Raw genomic sequence first — 27,667 nt, forward strand, 5'->3', positions numbered from 1 at the left:
GCAGCTGCCTTAGCACCTGCTTTCTGAGCTGGCTGCTTTTGTTCCGCCTGGCTCTCTGAACATCCAGCAATTTGGTCCCTTCTCCCATCAGACTGAACCCTTGTTTTCTTTATCTGTAGGGTATGAAGGGGCAGGAAGGGGCACCAGGAGGCCCTGGAGTGCCAGGAGAGATGGTAAGTATTTGCTCTGCTTTAGAAACTCTTTTTCCTAGATAGCCAGAAGAGAGTTAGAAATTAATCTGTTACATATGCAACTTCCCTTGAGACACACTGATGGGGGTTAGGTGGGGTTGAGTCATCCAAACAGTAGGAGTCACCGTGCTCCAAATTCAAAACATGCATCCCCACTCAAATGAAATTCAGTTTTCAGGCAGTTCAAGCAAGTGTTTCCCCTGCAGAAAAGTTGATGGGTCCAGTCTAGTGGGGACGTCCTGACCAAATAAGCAGGATCAGGGTCCAGCTTCCATTCGGATCCTGAAATAAGCAGGATCAGGGTCCAGCTTCCATTCGGACGCAGGTGACACTGTAAACCACTGAGCCTCTTGGGCTTGCCAATCAGAAGGTTGGCAGTTCAAATCCATGCAACGAGGTGAGCTCCCATTGCTCTGTCCCAGATACTGCCAACCTTGCAGTTTGAAAGCATACCAGTGCAAGTAGATAAATAGCTACTGCTGTGGTGGGAAGGTAAAAGGCATTTCCGTGCTCTCTGGTTTTTGTCACGGTGTTCCATTGTACCAGAAGTGGTTTAGTCCTGCTGGTCACATGACCCAGAAAGCTGTGGACAAACGCCAGCTCCCTTGGCCTGAAAGTGAGATGAGCGCTGCAACCCCATAGTCGCCGTTGACTGGACTTAACTGTCCAGGGGTCGTTTACCTTACCTTTTTTAAAACCCTGCTTCCATTCTTTTCATGGGAGCTCATCCCAGGGAAGTGTATGCTGGATTAGACGATGGGCCAATTCATATCATTTTGACATGGTGAAATCCCATCAAGTCGACTTTCTCCCAAGCTGAAGCAGTGCGCTATTGTGCATGATATCTAAATGGCTTGGGATCTGGGTACCTTAAGGACTTCCTTCTTCCGTATAATCCTTCCTTCATGCTCCATTCAATGTCTAAAGCCTTCCTCGGCCTTAATGAAGTGTGCCAGGATACTGCTTGAAGCAGGGCCTCTTCTGTGGCAGCCCCTAGTATGTGGAATGTCTAAGTACCAAGGCATTCAGGAACCAAGCTATGACTCTACTGTAATGGCAAATGCTTTCCCTGTATGTCTCACTCCACCCCACCCCACCCCCCAGACTAGAGCTGGTCCAAAATGTTGTCCCTCATCAAAGATGAACTTTTCTTTTCTTTTTGAAAATCAAATCTTTCCCCAGTCTACATTTTCAGTGTGTTTTCAATGCCTTTTCTATATGTAGAAAATTCATTCCAAATAGCAAGTGCACTTTATATTGAACCTGGCAATAGGACTCATTTTATACCAAATTTGGATTATAAATATTTTTTTTCTTATTTCAAAAGGGTGCTCCTGGACCTGCAGGACCCCCAGGGTCACGAGGCTTGCCTGGAAATGTGGTACGTGTTAGTCATAAGCATCAGCTATGGGTATATCCTGAATAGCAAGGTGATTTGGATCATGATTAGGGATGAGGGGAAGATTCAGTTCAGGTGGCATTTAAAGGCAAATCTCCCTCATTTGCACTTCATAGAATCATGGAACTGTGGTGTTGGAAAGGGACCCCAGGGGTCATGTAGTCCAACCCCCTGCAATGCAGGAAACAATGTGTGAACCGAAACACATCCATCCTTCAAAAACTGCACTTCTTCAGATTTTGCAATACTCCAGCCAAGTAATGTGTACAAGAATGTCCATAAAATGTTGAAACTAAAAATAAAATAAAATATATTTATATGCTGCCCATCTGACTGGGTTACCCTAGCCACTCTGGGCAGCTTCCGACAAATCAAAATACAGTAAGACATCAAACATTAAAAACTTCCCTATATATTACTGAAGATATGGTAGCATACAAAATGTGGTATATTAGAGGAAATTGCTTAGCAAAAAGATGTGTATTAGGAGAAATCCATATTAAAATGGTAATGAATTTTATAAGGACTAAAAAAAACTAACTTAGGTAGACGTGTGGCGAACCAAATTTAAAATGGGAGAAAGCAAGACCGCATTCACACCATTTAGTTAAAGCAATATCATACTACATGAATTCTCTCAATGATTTCCTGTATATCTTCCTACCATCCCTTTCTGCAGAAGTCTAACTGGTTCAGTTTATTTTTCTCTACAGGGTGTACCCGGAGATCCTGGCCGACCTGGAAATGATGGCCCCAAAGGAGAAAAGGTACAAAACTGCTTTCTTGAAAATATGCCCGTCCAAAGAGACTCTCTTTCTCTTGCATAGAAAAAGACCACGTTTGGTTTACTTACAAATTCTCCAAATGTCAGATTCATGTGTTTTTTCCATACAGCATTCAGAAAATGCTGCACAGGCAGTAAAACTTAGTTTCCTTCCAAAGTGGTGAAAGTTGCTATGTTATTGGTAAAGGAACTCAAGAAAGGCTTGTGAAAGCCATGCAGTCTGAGCTTGGAGCAACCAGCTGAGGCTTCTTTACATGCTGAGCTTCTCAGGTAGACTGAAAGCAGAACAAATGCTGGATTACCTAGTCCCTCCCCAAGCTGAGCTAAGCCTGGCAGGACAGTTTACTCTATGGTTTTAACCCCTTCATGCATTAAGCACATTGGTGATAGGATGCTGGTTATCCCACAATCATATCTTTTGCAGGGAGATCCTGGAAAAGAAGGGAAGCCAGGAGCACCTGGGCCTACAGGTGAGCCAGGAGGTGTTGGAGAACCTGGATTACCCGGCAAGGGTCGAGATGGAGAAAGAGTAAGTCTCATTTGTAAACTACATGCACAACCAAGTAGTTAACAATTTAAGACTGAGTGAATGTCTCTTGCTCATTTTTCTTCTTCTTCTGTCGATTGTCATCCTTTTCTTCTGCTTAGTATTCTATACCTTGCCTTTAGGAGGAACTGGGAAAGTTTCAAAAATCAATTTGGAAATAGGTACACGTATAGTTTTCTGCAATTTTCAGTTTGCATCTCTCTCTTTTTGAAAGCACGTTATGAAACAGTACAAAAAATAAACACTGTTGATAAGTATTGTGAAATGCCCTCAACATTCCTGTTTGCACAGTGATTGAATCAATGCACATATATGCTTGTGCACACTACTAACCTCTGAGGTAGGGGGCTGGGAAGCCTGTGGGTGTGCAGATGTTGTTTGACAGCAATTCTCCTCAGGCCCATTGCCAGGTGGTCAGGAATGGTAGGAGCTGTAGTCCAACATTTTCTTTTTCTTTTGTATCATACCTGCCAAGTTCCTGCCTGAAAAATAAGGGAACGGACCGGAAGTAGCAGACCGGAAGTAGCGCTGCCGCCATTTTGGCACTGGGCAGAGCATGCTCAGAAGCGACTTTTGATGCTGCTCTGCCCTGTTCCAAAATGGCCGCCGCACCAGAAGTCGCGCTGCAGCCATTTTGGAACTGGGCAGAGCAGCATCAAAAGTCGCTTCTGAGCATGCTCCGCCCAGTTCCAAAATGGCCGCCACACCAGACTAAACCGGGAAAATACAAAAAAATCCATTTTTTTGGCTGGGAACAGCTGGAAAAACGGGGTTTTTCCGGGGAATACAGGAGACTTGGCAGCCATGTTTTGTATGTGTGATTCCATAAGGAAAGCAGAAAAGAGCTGCGTGAACTGCAGTCTAGCAGATGTCCAAACTTAAATATGGGGAAATGACAGATTGCCAACTAAGTACTTTGTGCAAAATAAGGTAATTCATGATGGAGTTGACTCTGCAGTGAGATCAACTGCATTCAATGGGGCTTACTCTCCAGTATGTGTGCATAGGATTGCAGCCTTTAGAAACCAGTCTGAAATTTGGCAGGAGAGGATTTATTAAATGTCTCTATCCTCAAAACTGTGTAGCTTTATAGTAGGATAATCAAAAGAAGCAGAGAAAGGCTACCTGCTCACAATTGCTAAAAGGAGCCTTGAGCAGTTGAGGGACCAGAAACCTTGGATGTGCGACAACAAACTTTCTGCCTCCTTTCCCAAAGAGGTCAGGCAATTCCTTCCTTGGTACAGTAAAGTGCACTTGAATAATTCATGGCTTTTCCAGGCCATTGCTTGTTGTGTCCTTCAAAATAACAAATAAAATCAAGTGGCACAACAGAAAAGCTTTCATTAGCAAGTCCTGCTTGGTTCCCAACAGTGATTGAGCAAAATGACAAAATATCTCCAACTTGGGGCCTCTTGATCTCCCATCTTCCCTGACCATTGGTCATCCTGTCTGGGTCTGATGGGAACTGCAATTGGAAACATCTAGAGCACCAAGTTGGGAAGTCCAGTATATAGTCTTTGTCAAGCAAATTTGTGTCTTAATTTGCAACTACTTGCAAGTGACAGAGCTAAGAGTTTCCTGGGCGAAGACCTCCACACCTGAAAATTCTGTTTCTTTTATAATATACCAGGACATCTGATACTCTGAATTGCTCCCCCTAAGCAATATCAGCTTTTTTCTGATACTAGTTCTCCATCTTTCTCACCCACAAAGTCCTCTAATTTTTTTGCTCACATATGAATCTTGTGATCCTCTCTCACTTGAGTAATAACATTTTAAGGCAATTCTACTGTGCTGTTGCAGTGTACTTCTGCATCCGACTATTTAGCCATCCCTCATCTACATTTTGGGTTCTGGGTATAGAATAAATATAATTATCATTATATAATCACCAGGGAACATAACTGAGTTTTGCTATCTCCAAAAAGAACAATGTGATGTTTGTGGGTGCCATTTTCCTTTTCTGAAGACCAGGAACTGGTTTCTTAGACTTTTCCATCTTTCTCAGTTGGTGACATTTACTTTATAGTTCCATCTATTTCTAGGGAGAAAGAGGACAACCGGGTTTGCCTGGACCCTTTGGGCAGAAGGTGGGTGCTTTATCTTGTCATTCTGTTGCATTTGATCATCACAATAGTGTTAGATCTTCCCAAATGGAGATTCTTGAAGCCTAACTCTTATATTTTCTCTCTCATAGGGAGATCGAGGGACTCCTGGAGTTCCAGGTCAGCCAGGAGACAGGGGGGCACCAGGCATCGGACTTTCTGGACCACCAGTAAGTACCAAGCATGCAGCCCTCTGGCCTATGATGCAACACAATATAATAATAATGATAATTATTTATACCCCGCCCATCTGGTTGAGTCTCCCCAGCCACTCTGGGCGGCTCCCAATCGAATATTAAAACAATACAGCATTAATACACAAGCATTGTCAATGGCTCCTTGGGCTATAGGAGTTGTATGATCTGAGCCACCTGCCAGAGGTGGTTTTAAGGTGTTCCAGCCAGTGTGGCGGGACTGGGCACTGCACTGCAGAGGGTGTGGGAATGTTCAGGGAGGCAGGAGAGGATATATTGTTTGATGATATCCTTCCTAACTCGTGTCAGCAAGTTCTATATCTTAAAAGGGTAAATGTAAAGGAGCCCCTGACCATCAGGTCCAGTCGTGTCCGACTCTGGGGTTGCGGCGCTCATCTCGCTCTATAGGCTGAGCGAGCCGGCGTTTGTCCGCAGACAGCTTCCGGGTCATGTGGCCAGCATGACAAAGCTGTTTCTGGCGACCCAGAGCAGCGCATGAAAACGCCGTTTACCTTCCCGTCGGAGCGGTCCCTATTTATCTACTTGCACTTTTATGTGCTTTTGAACTGCTAGGTGGGCAGGAGCTGGGACCGAGCAACAGCACCCCGATGCAGGGATTCGAACCACCGACCTTCTGATCAGCAAGCCCTAGACTCTGTGGTTTAACCCACAGCGCCACCTGGGTCCCTGTTCTATATCTTAGCAGAGTTTAAACATTCCCCTTTAAACACACAGTGTTTTGATTGTTGCAGGCTCGTCGGAGCCTCTCCATATAAGATTCCTGGTAAGATCCCTTCTTGTCCCTCTTAAAAAGAATAGACACGGCAATCTTATTGAATTCTATATAAAAGTAATTTACTCACATTCATTCAGTTCACAGTTGGATGCCTGAAGGCAGACGGATTGCCAAAAGTATATATATACACACATGTGAAACTATCCCATAAGGGAGTTAGTCCCAAGTCACTTCTGCTAACACGTAGAAAAACAAAATGGAGAAGAGAGAGCAAAAGAAGGAGGTGTGCTCCCTACCTAGATTAGGCCACACCCATATCTAGTCACATGCAGCGGACGTTTTGTCCCAGCTCAGGAGGAAACAGGAAGTTTTCTCCTGGCTGGTACAAAGCATCGCCTACCATGTCCATTCTAGGAATGTTGTACTTGACTGCTATGTGTTTCACATCCCACAGAGGGCAGGTAAAGGTAAAGGACCCCTGGACGGTTAAGTCCAGTCAAAGATGATTATGGAGTTGCGGTGCTCATCTTGCTTTCAGGCCAAGGGAGCCGGCGTTCGTCCACAGACAACTTTCCGAGTCAGGTGGCCAGCATGACGAAACCACTTCTTGCGCAACAAAACACCATGACAAAAGCCAGAGTGCACGGAAACACTGTTTACCTTCCTGCCACAGTAGTACCTATTTATCTACTTGCGCTGGCGTGCTTTTGAACTGCTAGATTGGCAGGCTGTGGTCTAAACCAGTGGTCCTCAACCTTGGGCCTCCATATGTTTTAAGACTACAATTCCCATCATCCCTGACCACTGATCCTGCTCGCTAGGGATCATGGGAGTTGTCGGCCAAAAACATCTGGAGGCCCAAGGTTGAGGACCACTGGTCTAAACCACTGAGGCTCTTGGGCTTGCCGATCGGAAGTGAGCTCCTACAGAGGGCACCACAACAATGATGTAGAATGGATCAGGAGAGCTGAGGGGCACCAAATTTGAGTGTCGCACAGGGCACCGCTGAAATTAGAGAGCCCAAAGTCTGCCTCTGCACCAGCAGTTGATGCAGAGCTGGCGGAAGCACCTAGCATTGCTACGCAGCTGTTGGCATCCCAAAAGCTTTGTTCTCCCCATCTCTATTTTGTCATCACAACATCCCTGCACAGTGGATTAGGCTGAGAGTTTGTGTCTGGTCCAAAGGTCACTCAATCAGTTTCATGACTGAGTGGAGATTTGAACCCTGGCCTTCAAGGTCTTAACCCAACACTGCTCCATTGCAATGTCTCCACTCGGAGGGATTAAGTAAAACGGGTTTTCTTAACATAAGAATATGATAAAAATAAAAGGAAATGATAGTGGCAGCTTTTGTTTTTAAACCTCAATTTGTCCTTTTAAAAGACTCAAGGAACTATTACAGGAGGTAATCTGATTATGTGTTTGCAGGTATGATCTTAAAAGGGAACACCATCTGCTAAATAATAGTGTAGGAAAATCTGGATGGTTAATATTATGTTCAAGTTAACCAAATTAATTATGTTGTGTTTTTTTAAAAAAATATAATGTTATGCTTATTTTTTATTCTATACCTTCAGTGCATTCAGAACCTCAGGATGATTTGCAACAAAACAAGCAAACATAACCAAGTGCAAGATTAAAGATTAACAGAATAAAATACACTTTTACAGAATAAAATAGTCAAAATTCGCACACGATGAGTAGGCTGAGATTGGTTAAGATCAGTCCTCCTGTGACTAATTTTCTGAGTGATGGAGTGGGGGTGGAAATAGCTCCCCTTTTTTTTGAATGACAGCTAATGTGATCAAAACTCACAGTGCCTTTCTTCTTTCTTTCTTTCTTTCTTTCTTTCTTTCTTTCTTTCTTTCTTTCTTTCTTGTGTTTTTTTCAGGGCCCCTCAGGACCACCTGGAGATAAAGGCCCATCGGTACAGTATGTCTTTCTAAGTATGCACAGGTTGTGGTGTTGATAGGAAGGAAGGAAGGAAGGAAGGAAGGAAGGAAGGAAGGAAGGAAGGAAGGAAGGAAGGAAGGAAGGAAGGAAGGAAGGAAGGAAGATGGTGTCATAGAATCGTAGAACTGTAGAGTTGGAAGGGACCCCACAGATCATCTAGTCCAGGGGTCCCAAAACTAAGGCCTGGGGGCCGGATGTGCCCCAATCGCCTTCTAAATCCGGCCCGCGGACAGTCCGGGAATCAGCATGTTTTTACATGAGTAGAATGTGTCCTTTTATTTAAAATGCATCTCTGGGTTATTTGTGGGGCCTGCCTGGTGTTTTTACATGAGTAGAATGTGTCATTTTATTTAAAATGCATCTCTGGGTTATTTGTGGGGCCTGCCTAGTGTTTTTACATGAGTAGAATGTGTCCTTTTATTTAAAATACATCTTTGGGTTATTTGTGGGGCCTGCCTGGTGTTTTTACATGAGTAGAATGTGTCCTTTTATTTAAAATGCATCTCTGGGTTATTTGTGGGGCATAGGAATTCATTCATATATATTTTTTAAAAAATATAGCCCGGCCCCCCACAAGGTCTGAGGGAAAGTGGGCTGGCCCGCTGCTGAAAAAGTTTGCTGACTCCTGATCTAGTCCAACCCGGACCCCCTGTGATGCAGGAATCTCAGCTAGAGCATCCATGACAGATGACCACCCAACCTTTGCTGAAAAACCTCCAAGGAAGGAGAGCCCACATCCTCCCTGCATTGAGCAGGCAGTTGGATGAGATTAACATCCAGAATCCCTTCCAACTTTGAACTTCTATGAGTGGAATTCATTGTCATGCTTTTTGCAACCATTCTCTGTGTGCAAGCATTATGGTTTGGTGGATATAATGGTGCCCTCTCTCCTCCCCCTGTAGTCTGGGGGCTTTCCAGGGCCAATTCCAGGGGGTTGGGGAGGGAGGAGAAGGGAAGAAATAGCATTTGTGCAGGTAGAAGTCCTTGTACAGGGCTTCCTTTTTTAAGGCGAACCTTTCAATTCCATGTGATCAGCAGAAGAGAGAAAATGAATTATGTCATGTCAAGCACACACTGAAGATGAAGAGTTTATGTTACTTGAGGACGTGGTGCAGATTATAATCAGGAAATTATCTTGCAGCTGCCAGCTTGATCGAATTGCAATAACAAGTCTGAGTCGTCCTGCAGGAACAAAGCAATGGCAACCTCATTCATTCTGAGCCCAGTTATATGATCTTTACAGCTTCACAGTGAAGGAATAACTTTTGGCTCAGATTTGGGAAGGAGATAATCTCAAGGCACCCAAAGTGGAGACGACTTTATATTTCCAGGAATACTTCACAATTTTTTGCGGGGAGGGTGTCATTTGGCATGACATGGTGATAGTCATTCCCTCTTTAAGGGGCACAGGTGACACTGTGGTCTCAACCACTGAGCCTCTTGGCCTTGCCAATTTTAGTCATGACCCGGAAAGCTGTCTGTGGACAAACGCAGAGTTCCCTTGGCCTGAAAGCGAGATGAGTGCCACACCCCATAGTCGCTTTTGACTGGACTTAATCATCCAAGGGTCCTTTACCTTTTCTTTAAAAATAAAAATTAAAAAAATCCTCTTTTCAAGTAAGTATTTTTGTGACCCAGTCAGCATATTTCTGGAAATCCCTGAAGACAGAACTAATGTCATCCTAGAAAAAAATGGTGCCTGCTAGGGGCAGCCACCATCACCCCAAACTCACACCCTAGGATGCCCTGAAAGATTGCTATATCCAGGTCATCCGTAGGTGGGATGTTTGTCATCAGTCATAAGCAACCAATAGCAGTTTCAGGTCCTAAAACAATGGGGCAGGACTGGGAGAAAATTATCACTGCACCATTGCAGCCACAAATCCACATATGTGCTGATATGCAAGCCGTTCCCCAACAGTGGAACTAGGCTGCAGGCAGGTAAGTCTGTTATTTATTGGCAAATTGGCAACCGGTTATCTTGTGATAATTGTTCCTGAAATTAAATCTGTGAGTCGCCCTATGTAGGAAATGAACAATTGGGTGGCGGTGGGGTGTGTGTGTTTGTGTAGGAGATTGTATTTTATATTTAAAAATGTTTATTGGTATTTGATGCTTTCTTTTGTAAAGCTATTAAAAAATTAAAAACTCTTACTTTTTTTGGGGGGGGGAGTAAAATAGCACATTTGGAATTATTAATTTTATCCCCCTTTTTTTTCTAGGGTCCCCGAGGTTTGCCAGGCATCCAAGGTCAACCAGGGCCATCTGGTCAGGATGTAAGTAAATATATTGGTGTTTGGTATGCCTATGAGAAGGGCAGTAACTCAGTGGTAGATCACGTTTGCATGCAGAAGGGTCCCGATCCAATCTCTGGCATCTCCAGATATGGCTGAAAAGAGACTGCCCCCGCCCTGCATGAAACCCTGGATCGTTGCTGCCAAATCATTGCACACAACACTGAGCTGGGTGAAGCAATGGTCTGATTCAGTATAAGGCAGCTTCTTGCGTTTGTTGTTGTTGTTGTTGTTGTTGTTTAGTCGTTTAGCCGTGTCCGACTCTTTGTGACCCCATAGACCATAGCACGCCAGGCACTCCTGTCTTGCACTGCCTTCCGCAATTTGGTCAAACTCATGTTCGTAGCTTCGAGAACACTGTCCAACCATCTCGTCCTCTGCCGTCCCCTTCTCCTTGTGCCCTCTTTTTAAGGCGTCTTTTAATTTCGTGACTGCTGTCACCATCTGCAGTGATCAAGGAGCCCAAGAAAGTAAAATCTCTCACTGCCTCCATTTCTCCCCCTTTCCATTTGCCAGGAGGTGGTGGGACCAGTGGCCATGATCTTGGTTTTTTTTTATGTTGAGCTTCAGACCATATTTTGCGCTCTTCTCTTTCACCCTCATTAAAAGGTTCTTTAATTCCTCCTCACTTTCTGCCATCAAGGTTGTGTCATCTGCATATCTGAGGTTGTTGATATTTCTTCCGGCAATCTTAATTCCGGCTTGGGATTCATCTAGTCCAGCCTTTCGCATGATGAATTCTGCATATAAGTTAAATAAGCAGGGAGACAATATACAACCTTGTCGTACTCCTTTCCCAATTTTGAACCAAATTTCTTGCGTTTGTATGCTCCCTCAAAACATCTGCAAGGCAAGTTGGAGTAGAGAAGTGGTGGGCAGGAAAGGATGAAGCATTTCCTCCCCTTGCTGCTGTTTTACTTATCCCATAGGTTATTTCATTTTGTGTTCTGTACTCCCCTCCAACACACAAACACACACACATTGGTACTTGTGAAGGGGAAGGCCAGGTTATAAATGGTTAAGATAAAAAAAGTCAATATTTTCCCCTCCTCTGTGGACCCCAAGCTGCTTTTCTTTTTTTAAAAAAAGAAAGAAATGAAAGAAAGGGGCAAGCCTGTCTGTTTCTGATCTCCATCACTTCCACATGTAAATCTGCCTTGCCCCCCCCCCTTCTATTGTAATCTTTGAGCCAAAAGAAACCTGCATAACAGAAAAAGGGGAGGGGTTTACAACTTGCCCGCTCCCTAAACTGGTATTTCTATCCAAACCATAGCTGCCAAGTTTTCCCTTTTCTCGCGAGGAAGCCAATTCAGCATAAGGGAAAATCCCTTTAAAAAGGGATAACTTGGCAGCTATGATCCAAACATTAATTTTAAACATATTTTGATTGAACGGAAAACTTTGTAGGAAGGTTCAAGAAGTATGAAAAAGCTAGTGGACGGATCAGTTCCCACCTGCGCACGAATCCAGGCGATTTATGATCAGGACAATTTGTATCCGAATATGCAAATATTGAATTCATCAAGCATGTTTGTGTGGTGTGTTGTTAGCCCCCCCCCCCCACGATAAATGACCCTCATCTTTCTCTCCCCTCTCAAATTGCTTCTGATGTGGCTCTGGCTGCTTTGTGCTGCCTGGGAATGGCTCCTTCTTGTTTCAAGAAAGTGTCAAGAACATTTTCAGGGGACATATCTCATCCATACCTCATTTCCTCAGTGCTCTTGATCAACAGAGAGTTGCAGCTTTCTGGAGACTCATATGTATTCAGTTCCTCCACTGTAATGGGACTCAGCTATCTTTCAAGGAGGTGTGGCTAGAGTAGTCAGCTAGTATCATGGCGTGCATTTTGCAGAATAAGAATGTAAGAACCCTCACACTCCTTTTCTTCCTCACCTGTAGGGCCTACCAGGAAATCCAGGTGAAAGAGGTCCTCCAGGGAAACCGGTATGTCGTCAACCTCTCTAGCCCTTCCTCTTAATATTGGCACATTTTCATACCTATTTTGGGCCCAGAATCCTTTTTCTTCCCTGTTGGTTAATATAATAATTGATCAAAGAAATACATCACACTCCCAGCTACAAAAGGACTCCTGCTGCAGCGCCTAGAGCAGGCATCCCCAAACTGCGGCCCTCCAGATGTTTTGGCCTACAACTCCCATGATCCCTAACTAACAGGACCAGTGGTCAGGGATGATGGGAATTGTAGTCCAAAACATCTGGAGGGCCAGAGTTTGGTGATGCCTGGCCTAGAGGGTGGGGCTGGACTCATTTGGAACAAACTCTTGGGGAAGTGTGGGGTTGTTCCAATATTGCTTCCCTGTTCAAAGTGTCTAATGTGTTTTAAAATGTCCTTAAGCAGGTAGTGGCATTTTATGTTTTTCTTCTCCACCCCCCTTTTTTGCTCTGTTGGGGGCTGGTGGGTGGGGCGGATACCTGGTTGGGGGTTAATTTTAGTATAACTGTTTTTGTTTTTTATTGTTTTATTGGCTGTTGTATTGTTTCTGTTTCGTTTTCAAGGGGTGGGATCGGGGCTGTCTGGAGTGGGCCCCAGCCAACAGAATGGCTGGGGCAAGTTCCACACAGGGGTGGTGGTGCACTGGGACATCCGATCTCAGTGATCATGGGCAGGAGGAGGAGTTATGCTAAGACCAGACCATGTCAATCCCGAGGAGGCAGGCTTAATCATTGCCTGAAGACTATCCCTGCCTCCAGGTCTGGTCTTGACCAGATGGATACTGGAATCAACAAGGGAAACCCACATGACCTGAAGGTGTTGCCGTGCAATGCCAGGTCAATGATTCATAAGACCACTGCATCCATGACTTGATCAAGGATGGAGGACTTGACCTGGCATGTGTAACTTGGTTGGATGAAACAGATGGACCTGTCCTAGCTGCTGCTTGTCCATCAGGTTTCTCTTACACACAGCAACCCAGGTCATGTGGGCGGGGAGGGGGGTTGCAGTGATTTTTAGGAAGTCACTAGCTTGCATCAGGCGTCCTACTGGGAAGACCCAGTTCTCTGAGTGCATGTTCTAGAAGTTGGGCAATAGGGGCAGTACAGGATTCCTTTTGGTGTACCGACCTCCTTGCTGCACCAAGGATTCCGTGCCCAAGCTGCTTCAGGTCATGGTGGATGTTTTCCTGGAAACACCTAGTTTGGTTGTCCTAGGGGATTTTAATATCCATGCCGACATGACCTTACAAGGGGCCGTTCGAGACTTCATGGAAAGTATGGCCTCCATGGGGCTGTCCCTGAATAAGTTTGGCCCAATTCATAGTCACGGACATGTCTTAGACCTGGTGTTCACCTCTAGTGACGTGGGTGATCTGACACAAAGTAAAAGTGAAACAAAAGAAGTGCCATGGTCAGATCACTTCCTGGTGCAACTGGACTTCTCCATGACCCTTCCCCTCTGCAGGGAGGTGGGACCAATTTGGATGGTCTGCCTCCACCACTTAATGGATCCAAATGGTTTCCAGAGAGATTGGTAGGGGATGCTTTATCCCATGTTGATGGCCTTTCGGCTGATTCCCTGGTGACTCGTTGGAATATGGAGTTAACCAGGGCTATTGACTGTGTGGCTCCGAAGCACCCTCTCTGATTGCATGGAGCCCGGACAGCCCCATGGTTTCCCCCAGAGTTTAGGGTGATGAAACAATCGCTGAGATGGCTAGAGCGCTGGTGGCGGAAAACTCTCTCTGAATAGGACCGGACATGGGTTAGAGCTCAACGTTGAGCCTACCAAGTGACGATGGCGACGGTGAAGACTTTATTCACCGCCTCTATTGCATCTGCAGAAAACAACAGCAGGAGACTCTTTCAGGTGGTTTGCAATTTAACGGAACCACCTTTACCATCGGGGCCTTGTAAAGACCCCAAGATCTCCTGCAACGATTCTGCAAAGTTTTTTTTGCAGATAATGTCACTCAGATTCGGAAGGAGGTAGACACCACTGTGGGAGCAGGGCCGGGGCGGGAGAGTGCTGGAGCTCTGCCTGGTCTAGTTGCATGGAATCAATTTCAATCCATTACCCACAAGGATGTGGACAGGCTGCTTGGACGTGAGAAACCAACCACCTGTCTCCTTGATCCTTACCCATCCTGGCTAATAAAAGCAAGCCAGGAAGGGCTGGGTGATGGGCTCTGTGGGGTGGTGAATGTTTCCCTCTGTGAGGGAGCATTCTCAGAGCCGCTAAAAGAGGCAGTCATTAACCCACTTCTTTTAAAAAATAACATCTTTAGACCTGGCCAATATGGCCAACTATCACCCAGTCTCAAATCTTCCATTCTTGGGCAAGGTGATTGAGCGAGTGGTTGCTGAACAATTCCAGGCACACCTGGAGGATGCGGATCTGGGAGCTGGGGGCACTGTTATACAGTGGCTCCACTCCTTCCTCCTGGGCTGTGTCTAAAAAGTGGTGGTGGGGGATGAGTGTTCAGACCCCTGGGCCCTCACTTGTGAGGTGCCTCAGGGTTCCATCCTCTCCCTCATGCTTTTCAACATCTACATGCAGCTGCTGGGAGAGATCATCAGGGGGTTTGGGCTGGGTGTTCATCAGTATGCGGATGATACCCAGCTCTACCTCTCTTTCAAATCAGAACCAGTGAAGGCGATGAAGATCCTGTGTGAGTGCCTGGAGGTGGTTGGAGGATGGATGGTGACTAATGAATTGAAGTTAGATCCTGACAAGACAGAAGTAATGTTTTGGGGGGACAGGGGGCATAACTGTGCCCCTGAAGGACCAGGTGTGCAGCCTGGGAGTCATTTTGGACTCACAGCTATCCATAGAGGCACAGGTCAGTTCTGTATCCAGGGCAGCAGTCTTCCAGCTCCATCTGCTACGCAGGCTGAGACCTTACCTGCTTGCGGACTGTCTCGCCAGAGTGATGCATGCTCTAGTTATCTCCCACTTGGACTACTGCAATGCGCTCTACATGGGGCTACCTTTGAAGGTGACCCGGAAACTACAACTAATCCAGAATGCGGCAGCTAGACTGGTGACTGGGAGCGGCTGCCGCGACTATTTAACACCAGTCCTGAAAGACCTACATTGGCTCCCAGTATGTTTCCGAGCACAATTCAAAGTGTTGGTGCTGACCTTTAAAGCCCTAAATGGCTTCGGCCCAGTATACCTGAAGGAGCGTCTCCACCCCCATCATTCTGCCCAGACACTGAGGTCCAGCACTGAGGGCCTTCTGGCCATTCCCTCCCTGTGAGAAGTGAGGTTACAGGGAACCAGGCAGATGGCCTTCTTAGTAGTGGCGCCCGCCCTGTGGAACACCGTTCATCAATTGTCAAAGAGATAAACAACTACCAGACATTTAGAAGACACCTGAAGGCAGCCCTGTTTAGAGAAGTTTTTAATGTGTGACATTTTAATGTATTTTAATCTTTGTTGGATGCCACCCGGAGTGGCTGGGGAAACCCAGCCAGATAGGCGGGAAACAAATAATAATTTATTATTAATTATTATTATAATATTATGAAAGGCACTAAGCGGACACTTGGATTTAGTCTTCTATACTGTACAGTCCTTTCTTAGGTTACATCAGTGGTATTGAAATGACTTTCCCTGCGTGAGAGGTGATTCAGCAGTGTTGTCCCTCAGATGATCCGTATAATCAATTGAACTCTTGGCCCTGTGAGGCTAATCTCTTTCATGAGCCGAGGGATGGATGCTTTGATTTCAGCTTCTTTGAAATGGCTCTTCAAGGATGGCATGAAAGGACAGGCGTTCTTTTTCTCTCCCCCTCAGGGTGCCTCTCCTCTCCTTTCTCCTGGTGACATCAGTCTCTTAGTTAAGGTAAGGTGTTTTGTTTTTGTTTTTTTTGTTCGATGCTCCAGGATCTCGTGTTCAAAGAAAATCTCATCAAACCCTTCAAAAATAAAAATAAAAAATGCAGTGTGTGTGGTTCTTAAAAGTGGATACACAAACATATTCATTTTGGATCTTCATTTCCCCCTAGTCATCATTGTCATCGTCACCATCATTAAATTGATTGGTCAACTTGGAGAAACTTTTTAAAAATATATGTGATTAAGAAAGCAGTGGTTTTATTTATGTGGCAAAACTTCTCAGCTTCTGTCTTCATCAGTTGCTCTGACTTGCAGGCTTTTGCACATCAGAGCACAACTCCAGCATGAAATTCTGGAGAGCCGATGCCAGTCAATGTACTGAATTACATGGAGCAGTGCTCTTTCTCTGTATAATAAGGCAGTTTCCAGTGCTGTTAGATACCAGCCAAAAAGAGGCCGTCTGCCACAACAGTGAAGTGTTAATTCTCCTTTTCTTATTTAAGGATGTTTGCAGTGACTGCCCTCCCGGACCACCTGGACTTCCAGGAATGCCAGGATTCAAGGGTGATAGAGGCCCTCCAGGTCCACTTGGCCATGAAGGCCCCGTTGGGAAAATGGTATGAAAGAGAAAACATGCACCCTTTCTTCATCAAGGTTGGGAAGATGGGTAGCTGAACGCTAGACACTGTTACATGTCAATGCACTGATCAACAGTGTGGGGAAAAGATTAAACCAGGAGCAGCTAAGCTGTGGTCCCCCAGTTGCTGTTGGACTCCAACTCCCATCTGCCCCAGCCAGCATGACCAATGGTCATGGTGATGGGGGTTGCGGTCCAGTTGCATCTGGAGGGCCAATGGTTAGTCAGCCCAGGATAAACTCCCCTCTTTGTACATGATCTTTTTTAAAATTTAAAAATAAACTTTATTTCTCGTCTTAAAAGAACAACAAATCAATAAGCAAAAATACATACCTATAAACAAAAAAGACAAACAGACAAACAACAAATACAGTTTTACAGTTCTACAATAAAACCATCAATACACTCCAATTAAAATTTCTTCCAAACCAATTATATATCGCTTTCCTTATAAATTCTCCTATTACTTGTATTACCCTTTTATTGTTCTTCTGCTAGATCTAACTTTCTCCATCCTTATAGTTCCCCTACAAAATATCAATATAAGTACAAATATATCCCCGTGTGACTCTATCCCCTCTTTGTACATGATCAACCTGGTCCCAATTGGGGAGTGAGGGTGATGACTATCTTAAAAAAACAAATGTGTAATGTGTGAATTGCAACCATGCAATTAATGCTAACTTTCACACCAACTTTCCAACATAGACGTGGTATAAGGAAGAAGCAGCTGCTGAAACTGTGCCACTAATTGATTTTTTTTAAAAAAATGGAAGGAAATCTTGGCACTCTGGATCATATAGATACGATTCCCCATCCACTGAATATGTGGGGTCTTCTGCTACCTTCCATCTGATCTTCATTTGTTTTTCAGGGAGAGGCGGGACCCAGAGGTCACCCCGGACCACCAGGTGTAGAAGGTCCCAAGGTCAGTTCTGCCTTCTCTTGTGTGATGTCAGGGTTTTTGTTTGAAAGAAGCAGGATAGCAGGATGAAATCTCTGCCATTCTTGGGGAAGAGGGTTTCTTTGGGGTAGGGGGTACTATATATATATATATATAGAGAGAGAGAGAGAGAGAGAGAGAGAGAGAAACAAACAAACAAACAAACAAACCCGCCTACCAGAATTGTTGAAGTTCTAGCCTAAATAATGTCCTCCCATTTATTAAAGTGTCTGACTGACTTTCGAAATGGCTTTTAGTACATTTCTGGAAAAAAATGGACCACGTGTCATAAAAAGGCAAGTCCTGAAATTTTGAGCCCATTGACCTTTGCTTGGAGAAACTCAAGGAAATGCCAACGAGGCAAAGAAAAATGAGATTGTGGCTGATTTTTCCCTCCGGGCATTTCTAGAACTCCTTGGCTGGGGCTGAGTGAAAATGTTTTGATCTTATGCCCACTGTTGACTTACTGGTCCTAAGGGTGTGTGTGTGGGGGGGTCTATTTAGTTGTCAATAATTATTGATTTGTTAAAATCATACCCTGCCCTTCATCTCAAGGGCAGCAAACATACAGTATATGTGATAAAACAATACAATTTAAAAATAACATTAAACCAGATTTAAACCAGTTACAAGCACCTAAAAAGACTCTAGAAGCTATTACACATCTAGAAACATGTAAATATGTCTTACTTCACTTACTTCAAAGTGGGGTAAGCTATCTCCACTGAATTTGGGGCTAATTCTGCTCACACCGGCATCCCCACCTATTGTTGTTTTCGTCTGTCTATCTCAAGAGACAATGGAGTCTGCTTCTGGGGGGAGGTTAAATCATTGGAGAATCGCAGTGCCTGCTGTGGTTGCAGAGACCGGTAACTTTTAATTGCTGCCTCCCTTGTTGCTTTTGCTATGTTAGCATCAACCTGACCTCTCTGGGGTGTAAGCCTGGGCAGCGTGTATGGAGGCCCTTGGCTGCCCAGATGAGAAGACCCTCGCCTCTTGGCCTCACTAATGTGTGGTCCAAAGGAAAGCAGAGCAATACATTTGATACCAGCTTGGCTACATGAGTTGTTGGAAGGAGGCATGCAAGGAACCTTAGGGACTCCACTCCAGATTTGTGTAGGGTTTACTTCTTAGCTTTTCTTCTCCCGAAGATGTCCTGCAACACATTGGGTATGGGTTTTTCCTCAGGGTTTACTCCCAAGGCCTTTCTCATGAATGAGTATGGCCACAAAGCAACAGAGGTTTAGGATCAGAGCTTTCCTTCTCCTAGATGGGCTACCTTCCCAGGTTGATGAGTCCCATCTGCCACTCATTTCCCTCTGCAGTAACCACCTTCTTGACTGTTGGGCCCACTATTTGGTCTTGTCCACTCGATCTACTGGAGACTTGTCTTTGCATACAGGGGAAAGTCTCTAACTCACTGAGGTTCTGAGACCCATCAGCTACCCTCCCCTGGACTGGCACCCCGAAGCATTGCTAGGTGGCTGAATGAAGCCACCATTTAAATTTCCCACAATGCCTTGGAGCAATGCTGCATTAGTGACATTGTGAAAAATCAAAATGGTTGCTAGACCTAGCTGCCTGTGGTCTTCACCAGATAAGCCCACTAGGGTTCATCAATGAACAAGGCAGCCACCATGGGGCCAATTGCCCAGGATTACGTCAGACCTGGCCCTGGCCCTGATCAAGGTTCTACCCAGCAAGCAGCAAGAGGAGGTTAAGCCCCTGCTATTTGAGAAAACTTTTCACTGACAACTGAAACACTGAAATGTGTATGCCTCCATGTTTCTTTGGGGAAACCAGTGTACCATGCTTAAAATGTAATTGTGTGTTTGAGGCTTGTGATTTGAATGCCTCTGTCTTTTGTTAGGGTGCCAAAGGAGACCGTGGGATGCCTGGAGAGGCTGGACCGAAGGGTGAACAGGTAAAATAGAGTAATACCCCGCCCCACTCTCCCACTGTATATAAGGGTCTGGCGACTTCTGTTTCAGTGTATCTGAAAATGTGTGCATGCACACAAAAGCTCATACCAATAACTAACTTAGTTGGTCTCTAAGGTGCTACTGGAAGGTAAAATAGAATGAGGCAGAAATGCTTTGTCAAGAATGCTTTGATGGTGTTTCCTGCTTGGCAGGGGGTTGGACTGGATGGCCCTTGTGGTCTCTTCTATTCTAAATATGCTTCTTGAAGCAGCACAGTAAGCAGAATGTCTAGATCATCAAATAGGACCTTTGACCTGCTCTTTAGACACATCAGAACACCAGTCTGACTTGAGGGAAGACTTGTCAGTGGTCACCCTAAACTGAAAAGTGCATAACACATGGGTTGCCCAAGAGAGAACAGGCCCATATATAGAATCATGGAATTAGCAACCTAGTCAGATGGGCAGGGTATAAATAACAAAATTATTATCATTTGTGTGGAATCATGGAATTGCATAGTTGGAAGGGACCCCAAGGGCCCACTGCTGTAATGCAGGAATCTTTTGCCTAACATGGAGCTTGCACCCACAACCCTGAGATTAAGAAACTCGTATTTTGCTATAATAAAATATCAAATTTGTACAAGTAGTAAAACTTATGGGAGGGTAATTCAGAATTAAAGGGAAGAGAGTTTTACTTTCAAGGCACTACATTACCCAGCAGGTTCTGTATATGATTATTCCTTAACACATCCTTTACTAACAGGGTCCATGGGATGCTTCCTGTTTGTTATTGCTCAAGGCGAGGGTTAAGTACCCCTTCTGCCTTCCTGCTCAAACCTCCCCTCCACCAGCTGTCTTATTTTAAAAAAAATCACCAACCACACCAACATTCACTACTGTGTTACATGTGCTTGCCCCAAACATGTGCTTAACCACTGAACCACACATTCAATGTGCAAGGGAAATGTTCGTTCATTCAAAAGAGGGGTGTGTGTGCATCCATTTGTTTGCAGTGACCTGAGGAAATGGCATGCTGAATTACGGTATGTTAAATTGATTCTGTCCCCAAGCAAAGACCTGGCACAGCTGTGGATGGGGGCGGTTTGGGGTGCACGGTTTCTTGCCGCACGCACGACAAGTTGTTAGCCTCTTGCACCCAGCCAACCCCGTAATGTTTCTTGACAACTTCTCCGTTCCCAGAAGCTTATGTATATTAAAAGCAGTTTGTTAAAACATGCAAGTTCATGCTCTGGAAACCTATGCATAGAATTGCGGTGCCAAGTTAGCTTATGTTTTGGGCGTCTCGCTCTCCTGGTTGCTTGGTTGCTAGCAAGCTTTTGATGAGATTCCAGAGGTTCTTTGGGGACGTGGTTTGCAAATGAAGATGCTAAGTGAATGTGAAATGCTGTTGTTGTCTTCTGCAGGGACATCCTGGGATACCTGGCTTCATGGGCCCCCCTGGAAATCCAGGTCCACCTGTAAGATGCTATCTATCTACCTACCTACCTACCTACCTACCTACCTACCATGTTTCCCCTATTTTAAGACGTAGTCATAAAATAGGCCATAGCAGGATTTTTTAAAGGATTTGTGAAATATAAGACATACCCCGGAAAAAAGACATACCTCTGTATTGCGCGGAACGAGACTGTCGAGCGCCCCAGCCAGCCAGCGGGACCCAGCACGCTGGCTGTGGCAGGAGGAGGAGGTGGCCTTCAGTTCAGCGCCCAGCAGCGCCGCGCTGGATCGAGGAGGCGGCCTGCCGGGTCGGTGCCCAGCAGCACCGCACGGAGCGCCGGATCGAGGAGCTGCAGAGTCGGCGCCCAGCAGCACCGTGGTGGATTGAGGAGGCGGTGCTCCGTGCGGCGCTGCTGGGCGCTGACTCTGCAGACCGGCTCCTCGATCCGGCAGGCCGCCTCCTCAAACCGGCGCTCCGTGCGGCGCTGCTGGGCACTGACCCAGCAGGCCGCCTCTGGGATCCAGCAGCAGCAATGCAGCAGGAGGAGGAGGCTTGCTGTGTGCTCCGAGCCCTGAGCCAGCGGGACCCAGCAGCAGCAACGCTGGCTGCAGTTAGGAGATACTTACAGTAATAAAACAATAAGACACCCCCCCCAAATAAAATAAGCCATAGGCTTATTTTCTTGAGTAAAATAAATATAAGACGGTGTCTTAAAATATGGGAAACACGGTATCTATCTATCTATCCCCTTTTCCTCTGCACTGCATCCATCCATCTGGTTATAAACTCAAAAGAAGCCCACAACAATTCACCGGCCCTCTCTTGCATGTGTGGGAATGTTAAGGATAGTAGGAGAGGATATATTAATTAAATATTATCCTTCCTTCACTCACACTAGTGAGTCATGTAGCAGAGCAGATTCCCCTCAATACAGCAGGAAGCTAGTTTTCAGATTCGTTTGAACCACTTTAGTTAAGGAATCCAATCTGGCTTGCCCAGATGGATTATTCCTGGTGTCCCCTTTTATCCCTCTCAAAAGAACAAAGACACAAGAGTCTTTCCTTAAAGGTTACAAGGCGTTTACTCACGCTCAGTTCACAGTATGATCCCTGAAGGCAGGCTTTAGCTAGTAGTTACATAACAAAGTGTGAGTTTATCCCATATGGAGATTGAGCTCATGTGCTGCTGGCTGAGAGCCAGCAGACAGCAAAATGCATGACGAGAACAGCATCAAGAAAACAAAATGGCCGCAGGAGAGCAGCATGGCATCAGGACGAAAATGGCTGTGTGACTCAGCTCTTTTATAGAGTCAGCGAGGGTCACGCCCATCTGCCTGGTCACATGCAGGGGGAGGACACTTCAAACCAGTGGGACAGGAAGATATACTGGCTGGAGTAACATCCCCTTGCCTGTGTCCAGTCTAGGGAAACAAAGAATGTTGTATTTGACTGCTTCAATGGATTACATCTCACAGTATGTTGGATTTTGAGGGGCATCAATAAGAATCTCACCCCAACCCAAGTGAGCAGCTGTGTTTTCCCATAGGGTTTTCATAATCTGGAACTATCATAAATGGAGAGAGAAATCCTTTATCTCTTCTTTCTGTTTTGCATCCAGTTTCTGTACCCAGGTAGGCTGTGTTCTACAGCCCTGCTCAGGCATTCCAAATAGGGGGAAACGGACTAATGAGGAGGGGGCAGTGGGAACCACCATGAAAGCTTCACCAATGCTGGCCATCACCTTCCAACTCACAGAAGGCAGCGATGGGATTTTGCATCCATGGAGGCTCTCTGTATGTTTAGTTTCCAAATCATAGAGGGAGCCTCCTCAGATATAAAGGAGCCGCTGCCTGCAATGCAGAGAGTTGCTTTGCATCAACCAGAAGGTGAATGAAATAATGTTGACGGGTTGCTGTAGCTAGCAGGCTCTCTCCTGCTGTTGCTTCTCACCTGCTTCCTTTCCTCCACTTGAAACTCCCAAGGAAGGACTCGGCATAAACTGTGTCTGAATTCTGAGAAGACAGAGGCTCTGTGGGTGAGGGGCTCCCAGGTCTGGGAAGCTGGTAAATTGCCTTCCCTGGATGGAGTCACACTGAAGGTGGTGATGATAGAGGTTTAGCCACCTTCTGAGAATCCAGCCCATTGATATGCATTATGGAATGCTGATCTCGAAAGTGTAGCAAAGTTTATGGCCCACCAAGTTGGGCTGGTTGTCTTCATTTAAAGAAAGTCCAAAGGCTCGTAAGAGTTGCCTCCATTTTGTTTGAGGAGACTATTTCTGATTCAGAAACAAGCTGCCATCTTTAATGGTCACAAATGTCCTTTATTTTATTTTATTTCATTTAGGGGTCTGAGGGCCCTGCAGGACCTACAGGACCACTGGGAAACCCTGGAGAAATAGTAAGTCACTACAGTCATAGCTCGGGTTACAGCCGCTTCAGGTTGCGTAACGGGTTACTCCCAGGTTTCAGCACATGTGCATGCACAGAAGCACCGAATCGTGACCCGCGCAGGTGTGGGTTGTGAATGCTGCGGGTTGCGAACGTGCCTCCCACACAGATCACGTTCGCAACCCTGAGCGTCCGCTGTATTCAATCTGTCATTATATCCCTGCCCCCGCCGCCCCCGCCAAAAAAAGGAGGAAGCCATCATTTGCCTAAGTGGTCCCATAGTAGATTCTTGGAAAAAATAAGTAGATGTGGAAAGGCATTCCATGAATCTGTAAGGTTTGAAAGCTACTGAGATACTCAGATGAAGACTAGTGGATTATAAACTCTCAGCCAAATTCTCCATTAATTTAGAAAGATGGTTAAATTCAAAATGCGTCAGTAGTACATGGTGTGGTGGAGCAGGGGGAGTACAGTCGCAACACTAGAAAAAAATGGTGGTGGGACACACAGAGGCGTGCAAAGTATATTTCTAGGTGGGAGAGTGGTGTCCCGCGTGTTAAGATCTCTAAAAGAAAGAAAATAGCAATGTAAATTAACGACAGGAGTCCTGCAAGTGGGAGAAGAGTGTAATATTGGGGTGGGTGTGTGTGCTTGACCCACCTCCGCCTCTGGCACCACCTAAGGGCACTTACCTGACCTCCTGGCAGCAGAGTCATTTCTTCTTATCCAGAGGGAGAGTGGGAGGGGCAAAGTGGCAGAGAGGTCAAGAGCAAAATGGGCGCTCTTCCTGGTTTATCTGTGCAGTACTGACTTCCCCTCCTCCTTGCCCCTTCCAGTCTCCCTCCCAGTAAGCTGCAGTGATTTCATTGCCAGGAGGTCACGTACGTTCTGCTCCCTGCTACACCCACTCCCCACCCCACCCCAAAAGGCCTAAGCAGTATTAAGCTTAAATTCAGAATGCCTTGCTAACGGATTGTTCTTCTGGGGATGTCTCTGCCTGGGAAGCTTGTGTGAACATCTCCACATCTGTGTCTCTTTGGCAGGGTAAAGAAGGCCCATCAGGACCTCAGGGGCCACCAGGATTGCCCGGACTTCTGGTGAGTTATCCCTGCATTTTTAAACATTGACACATCTCAGATGCAGGGAACGGCAGTGTTCTTGAATCCCTGGCATATCTCAACAGCAAATAGATTGTGTGGCATACTTGCATATGTGCCTGACCATTGTGGCGTCAGGAAGGTCAGGCCCCACCCTATGGAGCACCCTTCCAGCAGATGCCAAAGAGATAAAGAGCTGTGTGGTTTTTGAAAGACGTCTGAAGGCAGCCCTGTTCAGGGACGTTTTTAATGTGCGATGTTGTATTGTGTTTTTAATCATTTTGTCGGGAGCCACCCAGAGCGGCTGGGGCAACCCAGTCAGATGGGCAGCATATAAATAATACATCATCATCATCATCATCATCATCATCATCATCATCATCATCTTTTGCAGCATTGCCCCCCCTCCCCACATATGTGGAAATACTGAGATGCTGTGTGTGCATTCTATGCTTGTCTTCTCAAGATCTGATCTGGACTTCTCCTGATTTGAATTGGCATGCATTAAAAAAATCAAATGACATTTTCCCCAGCTTGAACTTTGTGGTGCAATTAGTAACACGAGGGAAAGTGAACATACAGTAAGAGAGAAAACATCAGAGGAAGTGAGGCAGGGAATAAGCCACAAGACAGAGAGACAAACCCATTTTGGAACCAGGGTACAGCTGGCGGTGAGTGGTAGAGCCCATGCTTTGCAGGAAGAATAGGCCAGGGATAATCTCCAGTAGAGGCGATTGCCATTGTAGCACCTCCAGGTGTGCACAGAATTCTTCACTGGTGCCATGGTGGTCGCTTTCCCTCCCACCCTGATGAAATTAGGCTCGAATGAAGCATTCTGTTGCAGCCTATACACTAGGTTGCCATGTTGACTGGCTTGCAGTGTGTGTGTGTGTGTGTGTGTGTGTGTGTGTGTGTGTGTGTGTGTGTTGTGCCCATGACAGGTTATCTTATTTGCTCAGGTCCCCGTGGACCTATTTGTGACCCCTGGCTCGAGACGTTCTGCAATGTGACTTTGCCTGTTGTTTCACATTGCGGCTAATGAGACCTTGGCTGCCTGACTTGTTCTTTTCCTGGTTATTGTTCGGTGGAGTTTCCAGCTCAGCCAGCTGACAGGCTTGCATATTGTACCTCATGCCGAGGCATTGTGCTATTCTTAATGGTGCTCCTTATGTTTTCTGCTGTATGCATATATTGCTTTACAGTGCCCTGATATTTATTGAGACGATGGTCTATAAATACATTTATTTATTTCATTTGTCAAAGTGTTAGGAAACCGACTTGTAGTATTATGGGATGCTTATCCACAATTATGAATCTACAATATTTGCTCATAAGGAAACAAACGTTGTGCAGTGGTGCCTCGCTACTAGACGAATCTAATTTGTTCCACGGGTCTTTTCTTATAAGGAAAAATTCATCTAGCGAATCCCATAGGAATGCATTGAATTTCTTTGATATATTTTTTCCCCATAGGAACGCATGAATTGAATTTCAATGCATTCCTATGGGAAACCGCGATTCGCTAGACGAATTTTTCATAAAACGAATTCGTCTACCGAGGCAACCTCCGCTCGAAAAATCCTTTCGTTAAGCGGAAATTTCATTAAGCAGGGCATTCATTAAGCGAGGCACCACTGTATACATTTCTTGCATTTCTAATCTTGTCCACTTACTGTTGCTTCATTCTTAGGGTATTTCTGGAAAGGATGGCAAAGATGGAAAGCCAGGACCTCCTGGGGAACCAGTAAGGAGATGACCTTTACATATTTTCCAATTTGGTATTATCTTTGCGTGACCAGGCAGCGACCGCCTCAGCCCCCAGGGACCACTGGAAAGGAATATTTGGCCGCAACTTTATTAACCTTTCAAATGTAGGAAGACCTTGGCTTAGGCATTCAGTGTGTATCCCTCCCAGCCCTCCAGCCGGGGGAACTGGGGCTCCACGGGGTAAATGGGATATGGGGGTTCCCTGCAAGACGCATATGTACGCAGGCAGGCCAGCCCATACAACTGGTAAGTTCCCTGGGATCCAAAGTGCCGTGTGCGATCCTGCAAAGGGCACCCACAGTGTAAAGTGTGAGTGCTCATTGCAAGACAACAAGTGTGGTGTAGTGGTCAGAGTGTTGGATTAGAACCTGGGAGCCATGAGACCACTATTGGCTGAGATGCTGTGATATCATGGAATATGTTGCTTGCTTCTGAGTGAAGAAGGGGTGTGTGGATATTAAAGACCCTCTGCTCCCCCCACCCAGGGTCTAACTCTGGAACAGACCCATATACAGTCATACCTCATGTTGCATTAGGTTCATGTTGCGACATTTCGGCTTAGCGAATGTGGCAAACCTGGAAGTGTATACTTCTGGGTTTTGCAGCATGTGCAGAGGCATTCTGCGCACTTTGCACATGCGCAGAAGTGTTCTGAATGCTTCGCACATGCACAGAAGCACTCTGTCGTACTCCATGCTTGCGCAGCAGCACTGCTCTAGTTGTGGACTTTCGCACCCCGAAACGGATCGTGTCCGCAACTAGAGGTACCACTGTATATGCTATTTAAATAGCATTTACTTTTAAATGACCATTCACATAGATTTGTGAATGTTATCACATTGAGCTTGATCCAGAGTCACCCACGTGTTAGAGATCATTCTCTCTTGCCAGGCTATAAATGTGCTTTGTTTCCTATAGGGCAAACAAGGGGAGCCAGGGCTGCCAGGACCAGAGGGAGCAAGAGGATTGCCGGTAAGTCCAGCTGAAGGCAACCATGGTCCATTAAATATGTCCTTTTCCACCAGGAATCTTTGGAGGAGGGGGCAGGTGCATATTTCTCCTTTAGCTAGCATGGAATACACTATCTGAGAAGCTTGTTCTTCCTGCAGCAAGACTGATGCAAATGCTCATTGAAGGCTAAGTTCTATTTATGGAGAAAATGAAGGTATGTTCCTGTAGAGGAGGGGTCTGTGCACATACTCATGTGTGCATGTGAGCATACTAGGAAACATAGGTATGCACAAGATAATCATGGCTCAAAAGTAATTTATTAAGAACAGTGTAGCTGTGCCCCTTTTGTTTCAGATGGTACACGGGTAGAAGAGTCTAAAAAGCCCCGGACCACAAAATTTCATGGCCCTCTAGCGGCTATGGTGGCTCATTTCCCAGAAGCAACGTACCACATTCAGCATTAACTCTGGAGGCGTATATAATCGTACCTCTAAAGTCG

General features: G+C 45.6%; 1 protein-coding gene across 2 annotated transcripts in view; it reads left to right on the top strand.

The window, feature by feature from the left end:
* COL22A1 (collagen type XXII alpha 1 chain) overlaps positions 1-27,667 on the top strand; it is a 185,501-nt gene that overhangs the window by 138,659 nt on the left and 19,175 nt on the right. For both annotated transcript variants that reach the window (XM_060277589.1, XM_060277590.1), the window contains exons 36-53: positions 120-173; positions 1,519-1,572; positions 2,304-2,357; positions 2,799-2,903; positions 4,967-5,011; positions 5,119-5,196; positions 7,848-7,883; positions 10,132-10,185; positions 12,103-12,147; positions 15,961-16,008; positions 16,505-16,618; positions 17,513-17,566; positions 19,452-19,505; positions 20,930-20,983; positions 23,310-23,363; positions 24,397-24,450; positions 26,141-26,194; positions 27,136-27,189. In XM_060277589.1, coding sequence (XP_060133572.1) covers positions 120-173; positions 1,519-1,572; positions 2,304-2,357; positions 2,799-2,903; positions 4,967-5,011; positions 5,119-5,196; positions 7,848-7,883; positions 10,132-10,185; positions 12,103-12,147; positions 15,961-16,008; positions 16,505-16,618; positions 17,513-17,566; positions 19,452-19,505; positions 20,930-20,983; positions 23,310-23,363; positions 24,397-24,450; positions 26,141-26,194; positions 27,136-27,189 — 1,065 coding nt within the window. The remainder of the gene's footprint in view (positions 1-119; positions 174-1,518; positions 1,573-2,303; positions 2,358-2,798; positions 2,904-4,966; positions 5,012-5,118; positions 5,197-7,847; positions 7,884-10,131; positions 10,186-12,102; positions 12,148-15,960; positions 16,009-16,504; positions 16,619-17,512; positions 17,567-19,451; positions 19,506-20,929; positions 20,984-23,309; positions 23,364-24,396; positions 24,451-26,140; positions 26,195-27,135; positions 27,190-27,667) is intronic.

The sequence above is a fragment of the Zootoca vivipara genome, chromosome 8 (assembly GCF_963506605.1).
Source record: "Zootoca vivipara chromosome 8, rZooViv1.1, whole genome shotgun sequence".
NCBI classification, from domain to species: domain Eukaryota; kingdom Metazoa; phylum Chordata; class Lepidosauria; order Squamata; family Lacertidae; genus Zootoca; species Zootoca vivipara.